Below are 19566 nucleotides of genomic sequence, written 5' to 3'. Positions count from 1 at the left end.
AATGCACTAAAACATTATTAAATAAGGTGTAACTAATATCTAATAATGTAATATGTTGGCTACCTAAGTAAACTTAAGCAAATGTGAGTGGAATAAAACCACTTTCACACCAACAATTTCTTCTTTTAATCCGAGTGCATCCTCTTCCGTTACTTTCTTAGGAATAATTTGCTTAAGGTGTTCTCTAGCATTGTGATTGTCAACCATGTTCCCTTTAGATGTGAAATGATTCTTGTAAAAGAGGAAGAATTGTCTTTTTATTTCCTCTTGTTTAGTGACAAAATTGCCTTAATGCCAAATTTTGTCAATCTGCTCCTTCACTCCTTTATCCTTGATCTATTTGAAGAAAGATTTGGTGCCTTTGTAACCATTGTTTAACCAATTTAATTTGGCTCTTACCTTAGGACCTTTGATTTTGATAACCTGTAGTTTCCTTAAAGAGTTTTTTGCTGTGGTTAGTTCCTCACATAACATCTCATTTAATGGGTCCTTCTGTAGACAATATTCAGCTTTCAGCAACTTCTCTTGTAAATCATTTTACTCTTTCCTTCTATCCATTGCTCTTTTCTTACCAATGGTTTGGAATAACACCCTCCAACCATTAACATTGTGGTTCCATTTCTCAATAGCACTCATGTCTTTGAGCATCTATTTATTAATCTCCCTAAGGATAAGAACTGCATCTTTACAATCTTCATCTTGTAACACATTGGTGTTAAGGATGAAGCATTCAACATTCTTATTGCTTTTTGCGTATCCACTTCCTAGTAATATCCTTGCCCTAATAGGGTTGTGATCAAATAGGGAATATGGGTAGGGTGGACACTAACTTTGCTCCCATTGTATTGTGGATCAAAGTTAAAAAAGCCTATTAGCATAGAACCTGTCTAATCTGCAGTATATTCTTCTACCTCCTTTCCAAGCATTACATGTGTACCAAATATTAGTGTTCTTCTTCAACCCTTCAAGAGGGTCAAACAAGTTCAATTTAGATTTCATTCTCCACTAGAAATGCTTTTCATCCCCTTCCATTCCATGTTGATACCTCCCTTCTTATCTTCAATGTTTCCAACCATATTGAAATCACCCCCCAGAATCCAGGGTATGCCATTCAAGTTGCAATGCCAGTTGCATAGGCCAATCCTATCTCTGTAATTATTGGGGGCATATATAGAGCAGATTCCAAATTTAAGCTCTCCTTTCTCTATGTTGACCCAAACAGCTCTGTTGCATGGGGAAGTGCCATGGGCAGAAACATATTGTGCCCACCTCTTGGAAAGTAAAATAGTTGGCTCTCCTCTCCCTTTCTCATGTTTAGTGACAAATTGAGAGGAATTCTTCCAGATGAAATTGAGGTTGGTTTCAAGAGTAAACTCAGTGGCCTTAACCTCCTGAAGGAGGAGAACATCATTATTATCCAGGTTAAGAAACCATCTGATAATATATTTTCTGTCAGGGGATTCAAGTCCTCATTCCAAGAAGTGCAGTTAAGATGCATGGCAAACGTGCTTGGTTGTGTCTCTATAGCATTCCTAAAGCTGTCATAGCATTTTGGTATTCTATCTTCTGATTCTAACCTTTTAGATATAGTTTCTGATATCACCAAACTTGTTTACTTCCTCTTGTTTTTCTTAGGGAAGCTTAACTTACCTTGCCAGAAGTAATATTTTTCCCTTTCTTTTTCTCTTTAGGGGCAGGGGAGGAACAAACCTATGAACCTCCTGTCTATTTGTGATCCTCTCAGCAGCTAAAAATCCATTAACCCCTGTAGGGTTCTAGTGTTGTTATTCTCTAGGTCATTTCCTTTCAAATTTGGAACCATATCTTTCTCTAATCTATCTTGGCAACAGCTGGTGCTTAAAGATTATTTCTTTCTATGCCTATACTGAGCCCAAGGGTATTTGTGTCTCCTTGACTCGGTTTAGTCATAGAGGGCCTCAGACATTTATTTCCATTGCTCAGAGTGTTAGTGACCCGAAGGCTATCAGTGGCTTTTAGATCCACCCTACCATCTTGTTCAACTCCCTCCCTGCCATTACTTTGCCCAAGGATACCCCTGCCACCTTGAGTGGGTAAGGTCATAGACTGCACCTGTGTATTGTCACCACTTATCAGATTGTTGGTGACCTCCATGACACCACGAGGTTGCTTGTCCGCCTCCTTAGGTTCCTGAGAAACCCTATTGTATGTTCCTTGACTTTTTCTATCTTCAATGATCACCTCACTATTATTATCCTTAATCTGTCTGCTTAAGGGCAGAGGTGATTTATTGCTACAAGTTGTTGGATCATATTTCAATATATATATATATATAGATATATAGATATATATATAGATATATAGATATATATAAGTTGAATTATTAAATAACTTTAGTAACGGCCTTTTGGCTGGCTTTCCCAGCTTGTGGCCAACTTGTGTTATAGGAACATAATTAAATATTTTTCTTTATCCTGGAGGCCGACTTGGATGAAATGTTATTAGGTCGGTTTACATTCAGTTTGTCTTGCACCTGAACAATGAATAGATGTTGAACTAGTGAAATATATGATCTGAATCCATTTTGAGAAATTATTTTTTATTGAGTAATTGGTTGATTTGAGGAAATCTAAGTCTGATCCACTTTTGGCTCTAATTTGTGAAGAGTTTTCTTTAAAAATTCTTGTTTTACAAGCTGGTATATTTCAAAATGAGATTTCTTAGTATAGATTATGAGGACTTCTACGAACTTGGTAAGAAACAAGTTTAAGTCAAAGTTTAACTTGACTCAACAGAATTTCTCTAACAACTTATTAATCAAACTAATGCTCTTTGGTAATATCTTAATTAACTAACAGTGTGAAGTTGCCTTTGGCCTCCTCCACTTAGTTTGTTCGTAGTCATACCTAATGTTATTGGTAGGTTGACACAATAACTTACAAATAATGAATCAAATTCTAATGGAACATAATTTGATCCATCTTGCAGGCCAGTAGTGCAAATTGCTTGTTAGCCAAAATTATTTTGACTTTTCCTTGCCAAGGCTTTGTCAATGACTCAACCTTCTTCTGGGCAAAGTATAGACTAAAATCTTACTGTTTTTATCCTTCCATTAAAGATCCCAATTTGATGTCACTTCAAGGCATGTGCAACTGCTCTATCTCTTTTTTCTTGGAATTTCTGTATCTAGATATTAATTATCTCTTATACATTGATTTTCCATTAAGTGCCAAACCAGGTTAAGGCTGCCTTTTATGTGATTTTGTGCCAGGATGATTCACAATATTATTGTTAAGCGTCTATTTCAAAATATTTCAGAGGAAATTTTATATCTGCAATATTCTTTTGGAAATGTCAGGTATGAACTAAGTTTTGTCCTTTTGTCTTTCTTAATGTGCATTATTTGAAACTCGAAAATTCTTATAGAATTATTTTGAGTAAGAAAACGATATCAAATATTGTAATGCCATTCAGCAAGAATGCACCTCTAGCCCATTTTCCATGGCCTTTAATTTGAACTGAATTTAGTAATTCTTTAGGCTTTAGACAGTTGACTAATTCATCCATAAATGTGGGAATTGTGCTAAGATCATGGGAAGGACATCTAGAATTTTGACTACTAGTTATTCTTTTTTGTGTTGTTAATTAAATACAGGAAAAGGTACTTAATGCCTATAACAAAATACTGCAACTTTGATATTCAGTTTTACTTCATTTGCTTTAATATATTAGTCACTACAACTTTATCAGGCTAATGACTATTAATGTCAGTGAGGTGACTGATCTAAAACATGTGCTGGAAGTAGCACATATTTTGACTTGAGGGTTTGTTCAATTACCTAATCCTATATGTAAGTTCAATACATTCTGAACTGCTACAGAATGTTACACTATAATAAATGTGATCCAGATTCTGTCATGACTAACTGCATAAAGCCTTTACACAAATTTCATGTTATATGTCACAAATATACTCCTGAACAAAAAGCCTGGATTACCCTGTTGATAAAAGAATTCCATTTGCAATATAACAATATAAGGAAAATCTATGTTGTAAATGTACAAGTTCTGAGATTCTGTATGAAAGACATGTATCAAAGATTAAAAAGTTATGAATCATTGGTGTCCTGGTTTGATGTTGGCAAGTGAACATTTTTAAATCTGTAACTAAGAATGTCTTATCAGTTATTGATAATTCTTGGTTTAGATCATGATGGTGTCGATAGTGAATGTAAAACCATAAGCTCCCCTACCAGTAGACTACATTACATTTTATGTTGTGTGATATGAACCTTGTTTGAAATGAGTCTGAGTATTCTTTGTTTGTTTCTTGTTCCTTTCAGGTAATGCTGGCCATCTTAATAGGTTTGCTTACAATTTTGACATGGCACTTCACAACAGTGTACACTACCAAATCAATAAAGAGTTTAGCTTATAGTCTCCGCTATGAGCTTTTGCAACGGCCAGTCTCCAGAATGTACAACATACTTAATTCCACTGTGGAAATAACCATGGGACAAGTTCGGCTGTCAGAGTATCTTATTGGTCGCTATCCGCCACCACAGAATCCTAACAAGCAAGTTCAAGTTGAGTACAGCTTTTTCTTAGTGATGCAGATTTTGCTCATTGCATTTGCAATCTGTGTTGTTGTTTGTTCTCACTATATATTCTTACAAATGTTGTGCTCTCAAATGTGTTTTATTTATAATGTCATACTACAGTTATATGAAATGATGAAGAATATCACATGGGCGCTTTTTGCAAGTAGGAAAGCACTGAATGCAATAACCATAAGTTATAGTAACGGGCGTGTTCAAGCTTTTCATAGAGATCGCAAGAAGAATGAGACATATTACATTTTCTCTGAACCTGGCAACTCCACTTTTTTCAGCAACTCGCAGGAAAGTGATAATATAGAGGGAAAGTTGAAAGCTCCTGTCTGCAGTTGGCCCAATGTTTCACTTACTGGCAACAATTTATCTATTTGGTACAGGGAACCTCTTGATCCTTCTACTGGTGAGATAAATGGTCCTCGTGAGGAGATCCCTCCAGATGCTCTCATTAATATTGCTGGTATCTCAGAAATATGTGATGGTGATGCTTCCTGGCATGTGACTGTTAGCAAATTTACTGATATGCCTCTACTGTCTTCTGCATCTCCTGTGAGACGTCCTACCAATAAAAGTATAGTGGCAGTAGTTGGAGTGAGAACATCACTTTTAAGTGTTGGCCAGCTGATGAAAGACTTGGTTGACTTGCATAGTGGCCATATGTACTTAACTTCTCTAGAAGGCTATTTACTTGCAACCTCTACAAATGCTCCATTGATGGTGAATACAACAGGTCGGCCAAAGCTTATGACTGCAAATGAATCAACTGATCCTATCATAAGGGCCGGTGCAGAATGGTTACAGAAAAAGTATGCAAATGGGTCATCTTTCAGCAAGGAGGTTCATGTGGAAAATGTTTTGCTTGGACAACAAAAGTATTATATTGACTCATTTATTTTGAACTTAACAAGACTTCCATTGGTAAGAATAATTTATCTTTATTCTGAGTTTTGCCTGCCTTCATATTCTGTTCCTTTTATTGAACTAAAACAATAGTCATTTCAGTGGTGTGTCTGATGTAGTTATGTAGTGCTCATTTCTATCATTGTGTTTTGGTTAAATGTTGTTTTTACATTATGAATTTGCATGTGTTTGAACCCTGGAGAGTTATTTAGAATGGTTTACATGGATTCCCATGTTCAGGTAAAATAAGGTGATTTGCTTTCTTTTTCAGTGTGCATTATCACTTTAATGTTTATTCAATGAGAGATAAATTGTGGTGCTGGTTCCCTAAAATGAACCTCTACATTTGCATTCCTTTTCCAAAGGAAAGTTATTACTTTGCAACTAGTATCAAGAAAAGTGTCCCAATTTTGTATGGTGGTGTCAAGCTAAGTCACTGCATTCGAATTCGAATTCGAGTTCGGCAACCATAAAATTCAGATGAAATTTGGCAAAGGCAAAAAATTTGACAAAAAAATTTAGCATTAAATTTGCCATATATAATTTTAAAAAAATATAAGTAACATATCTAATAAATTATCAAAAATAGTTTAAGATTGCAAAATAGATTTGAAATCATTATAAACAGATTTAAAATAAATTAAAATAATAATAAATTAGATATAATAAATATTAAATTTTTAATGTAAATTTAATTTTATAAAACTAAAAATAAATCTAAATCTATTTAATATTAATAACTAAAAGTATATTAAAATAACATTAATCTTAACGCAAGGAATGGAAAAAGAACCTAAAAAACAAAACAAAAATCCTAATAAAAAAACTACGTTAGAGCCTACAGGAATGATGGCTTACTTGGGTAAGTTTGAAGCTCCAATGACAGCAGTGCACTGCAAGTGTGAGGGAAAAGTCATGGCTGGGTAGGGGCTCACATGTTATGGGAATAGTGGTGGCTGGGCACAACCACAAACAAAACAGCTTCAGTGGTGGACTTGGCACGACCACAAACAACTTCAATTGTGATGAACAACAAATCGCTTCATTTTTCCATACGAATTTCCAGCGAATTTTTCCGAAATTTATTAATTTTTTTTTAATAGATTTGCCGAATTCCATACCTAAAGCCAGAAACTCAGCAAATGCAGTGACTAAGGTATCAAGTGCATAGTTGTTTAGAACCATTTTCTTTGTATGTTGGGCCCATCTTGCATTCTCCAACTAAGGGAAATTTTGTTATGATTGGCTGTTTGATGTGTTGAAGAATATCTCTTTTTTGTAATCTTCAGCTGTAGATCAGTAATGTCTTCACTTTCAATTGACTTTTTGTATTATTTCAAAGGATGGTCAGATTTAAATCTTGAACCCTTCATTGCTAAGATACCGGTTCTTGGCATTTTAGGCTGGGTCCGGGTCCTGGTCCTCCCCGGGTTCTCCTTGGGTTCCACCCGGGTCCTGCCCAGGTGGATTGGTTCTCCGTGGGTCTTGCCACAGAGAACCCACAGAGAACCCATCCACCTGGGCAGGACCCGGGTGGAACCCAAGGAGAATCCCGGCCGACCCAGGAAAACCCAAGCCCGTGGGTTCCCAAAAACGGGCCTACGGGGTCATAAAAACACAAAAACCAATAAAAAAATACTTTAGTATTTTTAAATATTTTTTTAGCATGTAAACCAATGTCTCTCCGATCTTTTCCAATATGCTTCACCGGTCTGCTCTAAATTCTGTTCTTATCCTCTACATAAGGCTGCTCATATATTCTCTTGTTCTATCGCACCAAGCTGTTCTAGACTACTGCAGATCTGCTTTTATTTATGTCCTTATTCTGTTCATCCTTCTGTCCTAATGCTGTTCTTATTCATCTATGTTGTACTCTAACTTAGGATCCTTTTTTTGTGGTAGAATGATGTTGTATTATATTATTCTCTGTAATATCTGATATGTTTATAACTGCTGTAATATATCATTGCAGCAGTCACATTGTATATTTCATTTTTGTATGGATTGTATCATTGTAATAATCAATAATGGTAGTGATAGTTTATAAATTATATAATGTATTTTTCTTTATTGACAAAAAATTATTTATCAACTGACAAGCATAGACACCATCAAGTTGATGCATATCAATTGAGTGATAATAGTATGGATACGCAAATTTCACCTTTGATCATACACAAAGTTCTTCCGCTCATCTAAACAACACGAAAATTAAATGAAAGTAGAGACCATGCAAATTGCTGAATCAACATATGAATTTCACAATATCTTCAATGAAGTTTACATGCATCTTACAACAATGTCTTGACAACAATCTTTGCCTTCTCTTCCTACTCTACTCTAATTACCATTGAACTATTCTCTATTATCTATTACAAATGAATGAGTGGAGCCCTATATAGTGCTCTCATTACAATTGAGTGGCTCAAATTGATTCATAATAAATGGCCAAGATCGAGAGATAGAAACCCTAATTAGGATTTGTTACACACATTGCAAAGCATTTAATGCTTGACCAATGATAGAATTATATTTAGTGGGACACACTTTCTTTGAAAATTTGACCAATAGATGACAATGGTATGTGCATCGAACTTTGTGCCGACATGTGGTAGTTATCTTCTTGTTGGATGAGTTAGGTACATTGAATCTGGATGCCTTATCTTAGAATGATGTGATTGGATAAATGATGACTGGGTTCTACCTCAGCGTGTTATTTGTAACTCATCACAAGTTCAACATTTCCAAACTCGATCAATGAATGAGGCATAGGTAGGAGATATTCCCAAATTGCACTATCTTCTAACTTTGTGGTCTAGGGCCACTTAACAATTTTGTTGAGTTTGTTTCCAAGATGTTGGAATCCTGTTCTTAGCTTTGTCATAAGGTCAAGAGGCCATTGAGTGTGTTCTCAAATGATTGTAAGGGCCATAAGAGTCTTAGTTTGGCCAATGTTGGCATGTGAGCTCTTAAGGGTGCCAAGTAGAGCACTTGCTAGGATAAGTTGTTTTTGGGTTAATGTAGGTTGGTTGGTGTTATTTTGGGGTAGTTGAGGTCATATGAGTCACTTGGAAGTGACCAAGTTTGGGGTTGAGCAAAGTTGCTCACCAAGGCAAAAAATTGCAAAAGCTGCTCATAGCAACTTTGCAACATTTTCACCAAATCTTGTACACCAACGGCTAGTTGGTTGTCACAATCGGTTGTGGGAATGTGTAACTACTCCAAGGCCAGTATAAGGCTTGGAAAGGCCGATGAGAATCGGTTGTTGAAGATTTGAAGCAAATAGACACGTTTGGTTTCTCCATTTTGGTGTGTTTTTTCGAGTTATTACCTGTTCTTGGCAATTTTGTATGGCCTGTATGGATTGAAAATCCCCAAACGGGGACATGGATTGCTAGACTGGTGTCTTACCTTCTTTTTGCTTTTGATTTCAAGTCCTGAAGTGTTGTAGTTTATAAGTTATCTTCATTTTGTTGTAGGCGGGTTCAAAAGTCCTAAAAACCAGGGTTTTGAGAGCTCAATGGCTCCAACCTAGCATTCCATGGTGGATACCCACTCTAAAACCTTGTGGAATGTTAGGTTGCAATGTATTTTATGTTTTCTTTTTGGTTTTGAGACAAGGGAAGCTAAACCATAGATTTTCCACCATACCCTAGGCTTGGCACGTTGAGTTGGCAAGCATTAGGTAACATGGGTAACAGGCCCTAATTGGGTGAATCCGATGGATGGAGGTGAAGAATGGTCGGATTGGAAATCCTAATGGAAATACAAACCTGAAACTAACATCAGTTCACTCAAGCAATAGGACTAGTGAAGGTGTTTGAGCAAATCCCTACTTTTTAGGCCTAGGAAGGGGCAATTAGGCCTAATTAGCCCTATGAGTGTTAGAAATGTTAATGACAGAACCCACCTCTATTTTTGAGATATTGTAGGTAACTCCAAAAAGGGTGTCTGGAATGCCAAAGGGTTTATAGGGTTGTTAAGGAAGATTGTCAGATAATTGCAGAATACCCCGCTGACAGGGCTACTTGAATTAGGTCTCCTATTAGGCCTAAAAGTGTAGTTTGCTTGTGAAGCTTGGGATCGGTAAATACCAAAGTTCTTGGGGAAGGATTAGGGTTGGGAACCCATACAAAATCATCTATCTTTGTATGAGTAGTGTGGGGAATGAAGATCTTGTGGTAGAGGGGTTGAACTCTCAAGTTGAGTGTGAAAGGGAGCTGGTAAACAAGGTCTCCTAAGCAAGAGTAAGGAACTCACAAAACAAAATGTGCTTATCCTAGTCTAAGGACCTTGGGAAGGTTAGAGAGGGTAAGTCCTGTAGACCCTTGGAGGGTGTGAAGGTGTAGAACCATTGGATGGTTCTGGTGTAGCCTGGAGGAGACACCAAGACAAAGTAGCCACAAGTAGGTGTGAGTCAATTCCCTGTACATCACTTTGATTAACTCTTCTGAAACTATCTCTTGTCTTGATCATCTCTACCTTAGAGCTTTGATCTGGCTATACTGGCAATGATTCTTGGATTTCTAGAGGAAATTCAAGATTGTAAACATTTCTTCCTTGAGTGCTTGCTCTTGTGAATCTTGTGCTTCCTTGATCTCAGAACACTTCCTTGCTATCACGATTTGATCTTTCTTGTTATGATGCTTGAGTCCTTGTTGATTTTTCTTGCATCCATTGGTGCTGATGTCTTTGACATTGATCCTCAAACTCATGGAACTAGGTGAAATGAATTGCATCACCTTATTGAACCTCTCCTTCCCATGTAGTGGGATCCTTGATCTCATCATCCTTTTTATGAGTGTCGCCTTTCTCTTTTATTGAACCTTACTTTGAGTCTTCTCTCATCTGCAAAACAAACAAAACAGTATTAAATTCATGAAAATCCCATCCCCCTTCACAACTCCCACCACTCAAAGCCTTGTTATCTAAAATGAAAGCTCAGGCTTGGAAATCTGATGTGAAAGAAGTTTTATGACTTAAGATCCCCAAAACTTTAATCTGCGGCCATATTAGGACCAAATTTAGGTCTGATCTTTGCTAAAATGATCATAATAACTTAGTCCAGACCTGTAAATGGACTTCCAACTAACTGTGCATCCCAGAATATCCCTTAATTTGGCAAAATCATCCTTAATTTTCTATGAGTTGGTAAAGGCTTATCAGTTGAATGACAAAATTCGCTGATTTTTCACTTGCACTGGCTTGATCAAATCACCGAGATTCTGATGTTGAAGGTTGCTGATTGTTTGATAATGGCAATTTTGATGTCCTTGATGCTGATGGAGATCACTGTTTTTTATAACAAATTCGCTGATTGCTGAGTGTGAATCACTGTTGTTACTGGTAAACGATGGTTGAGCAAATGCAATGGTCAACCCATCATTTATATCTGTTTGCAAGGATATGTATTTTGACGAACAAGGCCGACATGTGCCCTTCATTAAATGATTTACCATTCTTTTGCTTTTCAATACATATGTCGACTTTTTTTTCTTTCTTTAAATTTGACATGAAACATGTCTTCTTTCTACATGGGCCCCCTTTCTCACAAGCTGGCGCTAATACTTAATGTCCCTCTTTTGCCTTGGATGCTAAACGCACTTCCTTCAATCACATCTTTGGGGGGTATCATTGGAAGTCCTAAATTCTTAAATCGCTGATTGTCATTGCCTAAGGATGGATGAATTCCTTATGCTGCTCTTTGTCATTGCCCAAGGACGGATGTGTTTCCTTAAGTTGCTCATGTCCTTTGCCCAAGGATGCCTTCATCTCTTAAGTCGCATTTGTTATTTGCCTAAGGATGGATTTCGGTCAAGGCTGAAGTTGCTAATTTGGCTAGGCAAAGGAAATGACACAAGGCTTAGTTGGTGCTTTTGAACAGTCAAAGAAAATCTTAGTTCGTGCCTTAAAAGCAAAGGAGAAGTCAAGGCTTATGTCGCACTTTTAGGTGACCAAAGGAAGTGGTGATCTGGCCAGTGAAGTGGCATTGTAAATGCCTTAAAAACTTTTGATTTCCATTGTAAAGTTGGTGGGGAGTGATGAAGAAGGTGCCGGGAAATAGGTAGGCATAAGGGATAAAGGGAGGTCGTGGCAAGGAGGGGTACAGTGGGTGTAGGCTAGGATAGGATCGGGGTAGGAGGTAGTAAAGGAGTTGAAGGTGGGTAGTGGAAGGGCAGGCAAAGGGAATTAAAAGGGGGGAAAGGGTATGAGATGTGTGTTAGAGGTTGTAGGAAATGGGAGTTGGGAGGTATAAGGGATGGAAGAAAGGTAGGAAGTGGGGATGATGGAAGGAAGGGTAGTAGATGAAAGGAAGGGTGTAGGGATAGGATATTAGGATGTGGGAGGATGAAAATAGTAGGAGATGATAAAGGAAGAAGGATGAAAGAAGATGGAGGGATAAGGGATGGAAGGTAGAGGATGTGAAGAGAAGGATAGGAAGGAAAGATGGAAGGGGAGATGGAAGCATGTGCCAAGGAAAGGAAGAGGGAAATGAAAGGAAGGGTAGATGGAGGATGGGAGGTAGAGGATGTCCAAAACCTGTTTGATCACATTAGTCTCTCTTATGGATGCTTCCCCAATAACATAGTATCATCTGCAAACAAAATATGATAATTGAATAAATGAATTTGAGAAAAATAAAATCTTTTAACCTTAAACATAAACTTCATATAAAAAAAAGAAAGAAAAAAATTGATTCAAATCGGTGTGAATTATCAATTTTGGTCATTAAACAAATTTACATTAATTGGATCACTTCAATGCAATAAAATATGTTAATTTGACATGCTCAAAAACTTAGAAATGATATATAAACTTATATGCTTAAAAAAAGGGAAAAAAAACTAACCTGATGCAAATCCAAAATTTCAAAAAGTTGTTCTACAAATCAGCTAAAAAATCGTTCCAATTTGCTCTAGAATGTTCTAATACTATTGTGTGAGTGGCAGTTGTAAAGGCAAAAAAATGTTTTTTTTGGTTGGTGCATGTTTTTTGTTGTGGCAAGTTAACTAGATGGTTTCAAATGACTCAGCATCAAAATATACCAAGTTAAACTTGTGATTACTTGGTGATAGGAAAAACTCGCGAGTGCTTAGTGACTTGCTAAGTTTGCAGTCAATGGATAGGAGCCGCTTTCTCCTGTTGTGATAGTTTAGGTAACTAATTTCCTACTCTAGCCAACCTGTTGCTCCAATTATCCTCAATAAAGATGTAAATAAAAATTATGATTACTTGAGTTACCTTGATTTCAAGGCTCAATAATCAATGAGATTTATTTATTTATTTAAATATTTTCTTGACTAGATGAACTTGTTTAATCCATTGGTGTGGAGAGGGAAGTGCATTTGTTATTATGTCCCACAATGGTATGTAATTGTTCCTATTATTTTCCATCTTACCCCTCATTACCTCTTTGGCCATGTCAGTGCTCTCATACAGATGTTCCATGATGGTTTTTTCTCCATCTACTAGTCTCAAAATTTTTACTAGAGGCTTTGGAAATCCAATGAAATGCTTAGTTGCATCCTAAACACTTGTAAAAAGAAATATACCTTGCTAGTCTTTTGCCATCCATTTAATTTATGAAGCAAGAATTTGTCTAGTCATTTGAAATAAACACTCGCATCAAGTTCATTTTCTATTGGAAAAGGGGGTGCTTAGGGGTATTTCATATATAGTTGAGCACCAAGGATACTGATTGATTATGCTTCTGAACATGTTTTAAGTAGTAAATATACTATTTTGGAAAGGTATCATGAAATGTTGTACATTTAATGATAATCTTATACTCTTATTTATGTGATTTCCTGTGAAGTTTTGAAATCATCGCCCATGCAATCTCTAGCTATTATTTGCTTGCATTGCTATTGATGATTGCTTTTATATACTACTATAAATCTGTTCTTTTTCTACTTCTTTGGATAGTTGTTAAGAATATATTGGGGAAACAAAAACACAACATCCTTGATTCCTTGACAGTATTTTTATGAAATACTTTGACATAACAAATCGTATACCCGAATAGGATTCAATTTAGCAGCTATTTTTTTAATTATAAAAGTTCCAGAGGATATTATTATTCTCACATAAGTTTTTATCTTGTCATTGTAAATTATGAAATTCCATAGCTTTCGACACAATGTGTGAGTATTGTCCATTTCCCCATATATGTTTGTTCTAATTTAAGTGGAGGTCACTTTTCTTATAGCATTCTGTTCACCTCCAACCTTGATAAATCGCTTTGTTAAGGCTTCTTTTATTTCCTTTTACCATTAAATATTAAAGGGTTCAATACTCACTACACATAAATATTTGTTAGTTTATAATGACAATCCTTATCTCGCAAAAGCCTTTTGTGAAATTGCTATCTTTTGAAAAAATCTAACTCTGAACAAAGGATTCAAAAGAGTAAATTTTTTTAAGTGAATATTTATTAAATTTTTTTTTTTTCATAAAATTCATTTAAGAAAATCAACAGAAGTTTCGTTTGTGTAATGAAACTACAAATGATTTTTATGTATGCTAGGTGGGAGTGATTATTATTCCAAGGTCATTCGTACTGGGGGAGGTTGATCGTCGTGGTCATGCTACTTTTGTTTATCTTATATCAGCATCCTTTTGTATTCTCATTATAGGATGTGTTTGCATTTTAATTTTGACAAGTGGAGTCTCAAAAGAAATGAAATTACGGGCAGAGTTGATAAGTCATCTTGATGCTAGACGTCGAGCAGAAGCTTCAAGCAACTTTAAAAGCCAGTTTTTGGCAAATATGAGGTACTTATATTCATTTTCATAGATTTTGTTAGCCCTTAATTATTTTGTGCTGTAAGAAAAGTTTTTTTCCTAGCAATGTTTTGAAGATCTGAAATTTTTCCTTTATCTTTACAATTTAGACATTTTATATAGCTATTTTTATTGTAGAACTGGAATGGTGTGTGTTATGAAACTGATATTTGAAAACTATAAATCACCTTCATTGAAAGGAAAGTTCAATTTTATGTTTTGAAATTAGAAATAGGTGAGAAAGTTGTAAACATATCTTTAAGATAACAGAACATTTGTTATTATTGCTATTTCTTTGGATAGATTATTAATGGGTTTTATAGGGGCTCTTGGCCATCATAAATAAAATATTTCAATGCAAACCATTATCTAAAGTAAAGCTGTCAAGAGGTACCTCTGGCTCCAACTATAAAAGGCTAACATATATCCCAACAATGCTAACACAACAACTAGCTATTTAAACTCAACCACCTTCAAAATGGAAAAAGCCAACACAAACTAACATCAAACCTATTAACAAAACAAATTGATAAAACCAGACACTCAAACTGCCACACCACGACCCGTTGCTCCCTGCCACCACATTGGAATTGCCCAGAGTCCACTACCTCCTCTACTGATTGCGCATATCGTTATCTGATAGACCACTTTGATTGCCAGCTAGCATTGGGAATTGAACACCATATCAAATCTTCTGATGGCATCAAGATGTTAAATAGAGGATTATCCCAAAAAGTAATAGTGTAATCACTAGCAATCTCCAAGCACCATGCAGCCCAAATAATACTCAACCAACCTTTCCGGAGTAGGCTTATGGGATTTGAATTCACTTTGCAGCTCATCTATAACACTCAATGAATCCTTTTGTGGAGAAGGGGAAGATGCTGATCAAATAAAATCTGTTTCAATAAATTGTACCTGCAAAACAACTTCCAAAAAAATGTCTGGCACCAACATTCCCACGAACTGGTTTTGTAGAAAGATTTTTAGGAGGCATAAATAAACTTTGGCATAAGGGGGGCAAAAGATTTAGATTAGTGATGGAAGCCTCTGTTGGTATTTTGGTATGGTTTTGTCATTGATGTCAACACCTACTAAAACACTAGTACTCTGGAGATCCAGCAACATTCACCAGCAAGCAAGTAACTATTGCACAGTTACTGGTATATGGTTCACCGGCAGGATATAATGATCACCGGCACTTGGAATGATATGGAAGACACCTGGTAATGTCGAAGACATCATGTGGACACTTTGTTTTTAATCATTGGTATATTCATACTTGCATATTTGCTTTTACCGGCAAATAGGTCCAGGGTTATCTAGGGTTTCACCGGCAGGTTTATCTTTTCCAGATCAGCATGGCACGCTATGAAGATGATTTATTATTGTTGTAAATGCATTAAGCCGACATGTTTAATCGCTTATTGCATCGGATATTATATTGATTGTAAAATGTTTTTATTGTAATATCTTGTAGAGCCGACCTACTAAAATTGGTCCTAGGTTATGGTATAAATGTAAGATCTTGTTTGTAAGATCAAATGTGGAATGCGAAAAAGAATTGTGTGAAGGTATATGCGAGATTAAGCAGAGGTATACACGAAGAGATCATTTGAAGGTGAAGCTAGGTTTTTGTGAAAGCATATCAGCATTACACCGGTACTGAATCCAGCATATGAAGATGCTATTTTGTGCAGTACATTCTTATTGGATTTAACCATCCAACTGTAGTCAGTGTGACTCCCATTTTGTGATTGAGCAGTGAGCTCTAGGCTGTTGGCCTTTCTGCATGTGCAGACCCCATTTATGTACACTTACTATCTGCAGTAGTATCATCTGATTGTGGGTAAGGTTTCCCACCGTGGTTTTTCCCCTTACAGGGTTTCCACGTACAAATACTGGTGTTATGTGTTGTGGATGACTTTGTATTTATGTTTCATGCATTAATCTTTATCGGTATAGCAATTTACTGTTGACACTGTCTACCGGCATACTTAACTGGTTTACCGGTATTAAGCATTAAGTTGGTTAAGTGGTTTTTGGTTTGAATTTATTAGACAACTGATTCACCCCACCCCCCCCCCCCCCCTCCCCCTCCCCTCTCAGTTGTCTCCGGGACCTAACAGCCTCTTTGTAGTAACTTTAGAGTGGTGCTTTCCCTCTACATTTGATCTTCTATGACAATTTTAACAAATCCTAGCATGGTTGAATCTTTGTAAGAAGGTATAAATGCAAGATTTGGAGCACATTTGAGTCATCTAGTTGGTTTTTTGCAGTTGACCTATTTGGAGTAATTTTTCTACCGTGCAAGAGAAGATGAAACCCCTTGACTATACTTTGTGAGGGGTATAGGTGCTGAGAAAGATCAAGACTCTAATCAATCACTACTTGTGCAGGACTCCATCATCATTTGGAAGGAATCATACCATTTTTGGATGGCTCCAAAGAGGGAATTCTGTAGGGAGCTGATCGAACCAAATTCATTTCTAGTTCATTGCTGCTTTCATACTGCCAAATCTGAAGAAATTAACAAAAGGAGGGTGAGGCTACTTAACTAATTAAATTAATTAATTAATTCCTCTCCAAAATTGGGGACATTACACAATGCATTTCATCATGTTCATTCGTCTGATGGATTCTACATTGTCCTGGCCTTACAAACTCGATCAAGCTGCGCGGATGCAGCTGTGCATTCAATCTCCACCAAAGTTGAAGGATATCAACTTCCTGCTCATTTTCGTGATCCGCTCCATTTTTTTTTTTTTAAAAAATTAATGAAATTCACTTTTTTTTAAATTTTTGACATAAGAGAGATCTATAAAATCTCGGATTCAACTTGAAAGCTCATTTAGGTTCCAGCTTCCTTTGCGAATCCACTTGATAATCTAGCAATCACCTTCTTTCTTTGTTTATGCATGCATTCATTGTCAGGCCCTCCTAGCGCCAATTCTGTTGAGCGCGAAGGAGGGACAAAAAGTCCTGGATAACTCCTTGCGAATATGAATTGATATGATCTGTAGTTCAGTTGTTCACGACTTGATAATGGTCAACCCTCCTTCTATTGCCAATTCTGTTGAGCGCGAAGGAGGGACAAAAAGTCCTGGATAACTCCTTGCGAATATGAATTGATATGATCTGTAGTTCAGTTGTTCACGGCTTGATAACGATCAGCCCTCCTTCTAGCGCCAATTTTGTTGATGTGTTTTTTATGCACATGTGAACACAAAATAAAATACCAAGGTATCTTATCCTCTCTTGAACAAAGTCTCTCAAATGCTATGCTTCGCGACCAAATGAGACAACTCCAAGGTTACGAAATGTCAGGTCTTGATGTGTGGATAAGTTCAGTGGTTTGATGTGATAATGCTGGAATCACAAGGGGACTTATGTTGTACATGAATGCTCAATCTTATCATGGATTAGGATGGGTATGCTGGTGACCTAGGATTTTGCACTGAAGTTCTTGACTTAATTCTAACAAGGATTTCTAAAAAAGGACAAAAGGGAATAGGGTTCAAGGAATCTATTCTAAGCCTAGTAATGTAGGAAATGATGAACAAATTTAGTGGAATCAAACTAGGCAGGGTACCATGAAGTCGAATAGATTTTGACACGAGCTTAGTGCAATCATCTAAGGTGTACTTCATAGATTTTCAAATTATTACCATCAAACATTGAGACCATCCAAGTTGATGCATATCAATGGACGTATAATAATCAAAGTTAAGCTTGCATAAATTTCTAGTTGACCACGCACGACACACTTACAATCAGCAAGAGGCTAGTGGTATTGTTGAGGTTTTTAATTCCTCCTTTAGTCACTCAATCTTTCTAGTATAATCAATTTTCTTATATATAAATTGCTGGGTGAAGATGCACAACAAATGATCTTTATAAATTACACAACAATTGTAATATCTTGACTTCACATGTATATTTTCTGCAGACCACGAACAGATATATATGTGTTAGAAGAGAACAACATAACCCTCTATATCGTATACACTAAATTTACATCAGCCTCTCCTATGACGTATATGTCCGATCAGTATTGGTCTCTCACAAACACACGCCTAGCAATTGCCCCCGATAGAAGATAAATACTCGTTCAATTTCGGTGAGGGGTTGTGACCTCAATCCGGGTGGCATACCAAATGAGGGGGTGTAATGTGTAATCACTGATAGGCAAACAAGACATAATACGTGCTAACTAAACATAAATAATTAATGAAAGCAATGTGCATATTGGTGATTAGAATGATAGATATTATTAAATGTTGAAGGCCTTGAGGCCAATTTAACATTTAATTTTATTTGACTGAAGCTATAAATCATCAACAGGTATGGATTGATGAATTCTACAAAAATATACTCAACAATTCTTTCATTCAATCTAACAAACATTGAAAGCAAATTCTAATCTAACTTGGAGAAATTGAGAACCTTGAATGTAAAACAACACTTGAAAGACAAAATCACCATCAAGTCGAACAATGATTTATATTCAAATAGCTGTAGTATATACCATCAATTCTACAAAATCTCTCGCTTACAAATGAGAGGCAATGGGGTTTATATAGAGCCTCAAAAGAAATGAATGGCTTCGATTGATTCAAGATCAATGACCAAGATTACAAGATAAAACCCTAATTAGGGTTTTTTACAACACCATTACATTGGCCAATGAGAAATGAGGGTAAGTAAGATAAATGATATTTGGTGTAGCGCCACGTGTCACTTATTCCCTCCTTGAATGAACGTTGACTTGGTACCCTTTGATTGAACGGATGGTGACTAGGATGCCACCTCAACTTGTCTTATACACCTAATCAATTTGCCTTGTATGTTCCTCTTCTTCATAATGTTTGGAATTCCTTATGATACTTTGCATTTCATCCTTATGTTAAGGAATTCCATGAACTGTTTTCTCCTTATGTTTCGAAAATTTCCCAATCTTGGAATCTTGAATTATTTTCTTCCTTGGGGCTCTTTGATATTGAAATTCCTTGATGTAGTTCCGGATTTCTTGATGTGAAACCCCCTTATGCTCATATCTTGAACTTGCTTTCATTCATTTGTTCACCATCAAGGTGAAGTCTTCTTCATAATTTATCTAGTCCTCATCTTCACCTTCTGGAATCTCTGTCTAGAAATCCTCATCCAATCTTTGAAGTATTGATCTTCCTCATCCTCATTTGTGATGTTGTCTTTGCAATATGAATCTCACTTGCCTGTCATCTTGGAGTTGATCCATCATCATTCGCATTGCGCGCATCTTCCTTCACCT

General features: G+C 36.4%; 1 protein-coding gene across 3 annotated transcripts in view; it reads left to right on the top strand.

Annotated features, from left to right (window-relative positions):
• The window catches only part of LOC131031370 (histidine kinase 1), a 225044-nt gene that overhangs the window by 62407 nt on the left and 143071 nt on the right, over nt 1-19566 (top strand). For all 3 annotated transcript variants that reach the window (XM_057962472.2, XM_057962471.2, XM_057962473.2), the window contains exons 2-4: nt 4323-4565; nt 4701-5510; nt 14020-14267. In XM_057962472.2, coding sequence (XP_057818455.2) covers nt 4323-4565; nt 4701-5510; nt 14020-14267 — 1301 coding nt within the window. The remainder of the gene's footprint in view (nt 1-4322; nt 4566-4700; nt 5511-14019; nt 14268-19566) is intronic.

The sequence above is a fragment of the Cryptomeria japonica genome, chromosome 11 (genome assembly GCF_030272615.1).
Source record: "Cryptomeria japonica chromosome 11, Sugi_1.0, whole genome shotgun sequence".
In the NCBI taxonomy this organism is placed as follows: domain Eukaryota; kingdom Viridiplantae; phylum Streptophyta; class Pinopsida; order Cupressales; family Cupressaceae; genus Cryptomeria; species Cryptomeria japonica.
The sequence above is the reverse complement of the archived record's forward strand: the minus strand, read 5'-3'. Positions and strand labels throughout refer to the sequence as shown.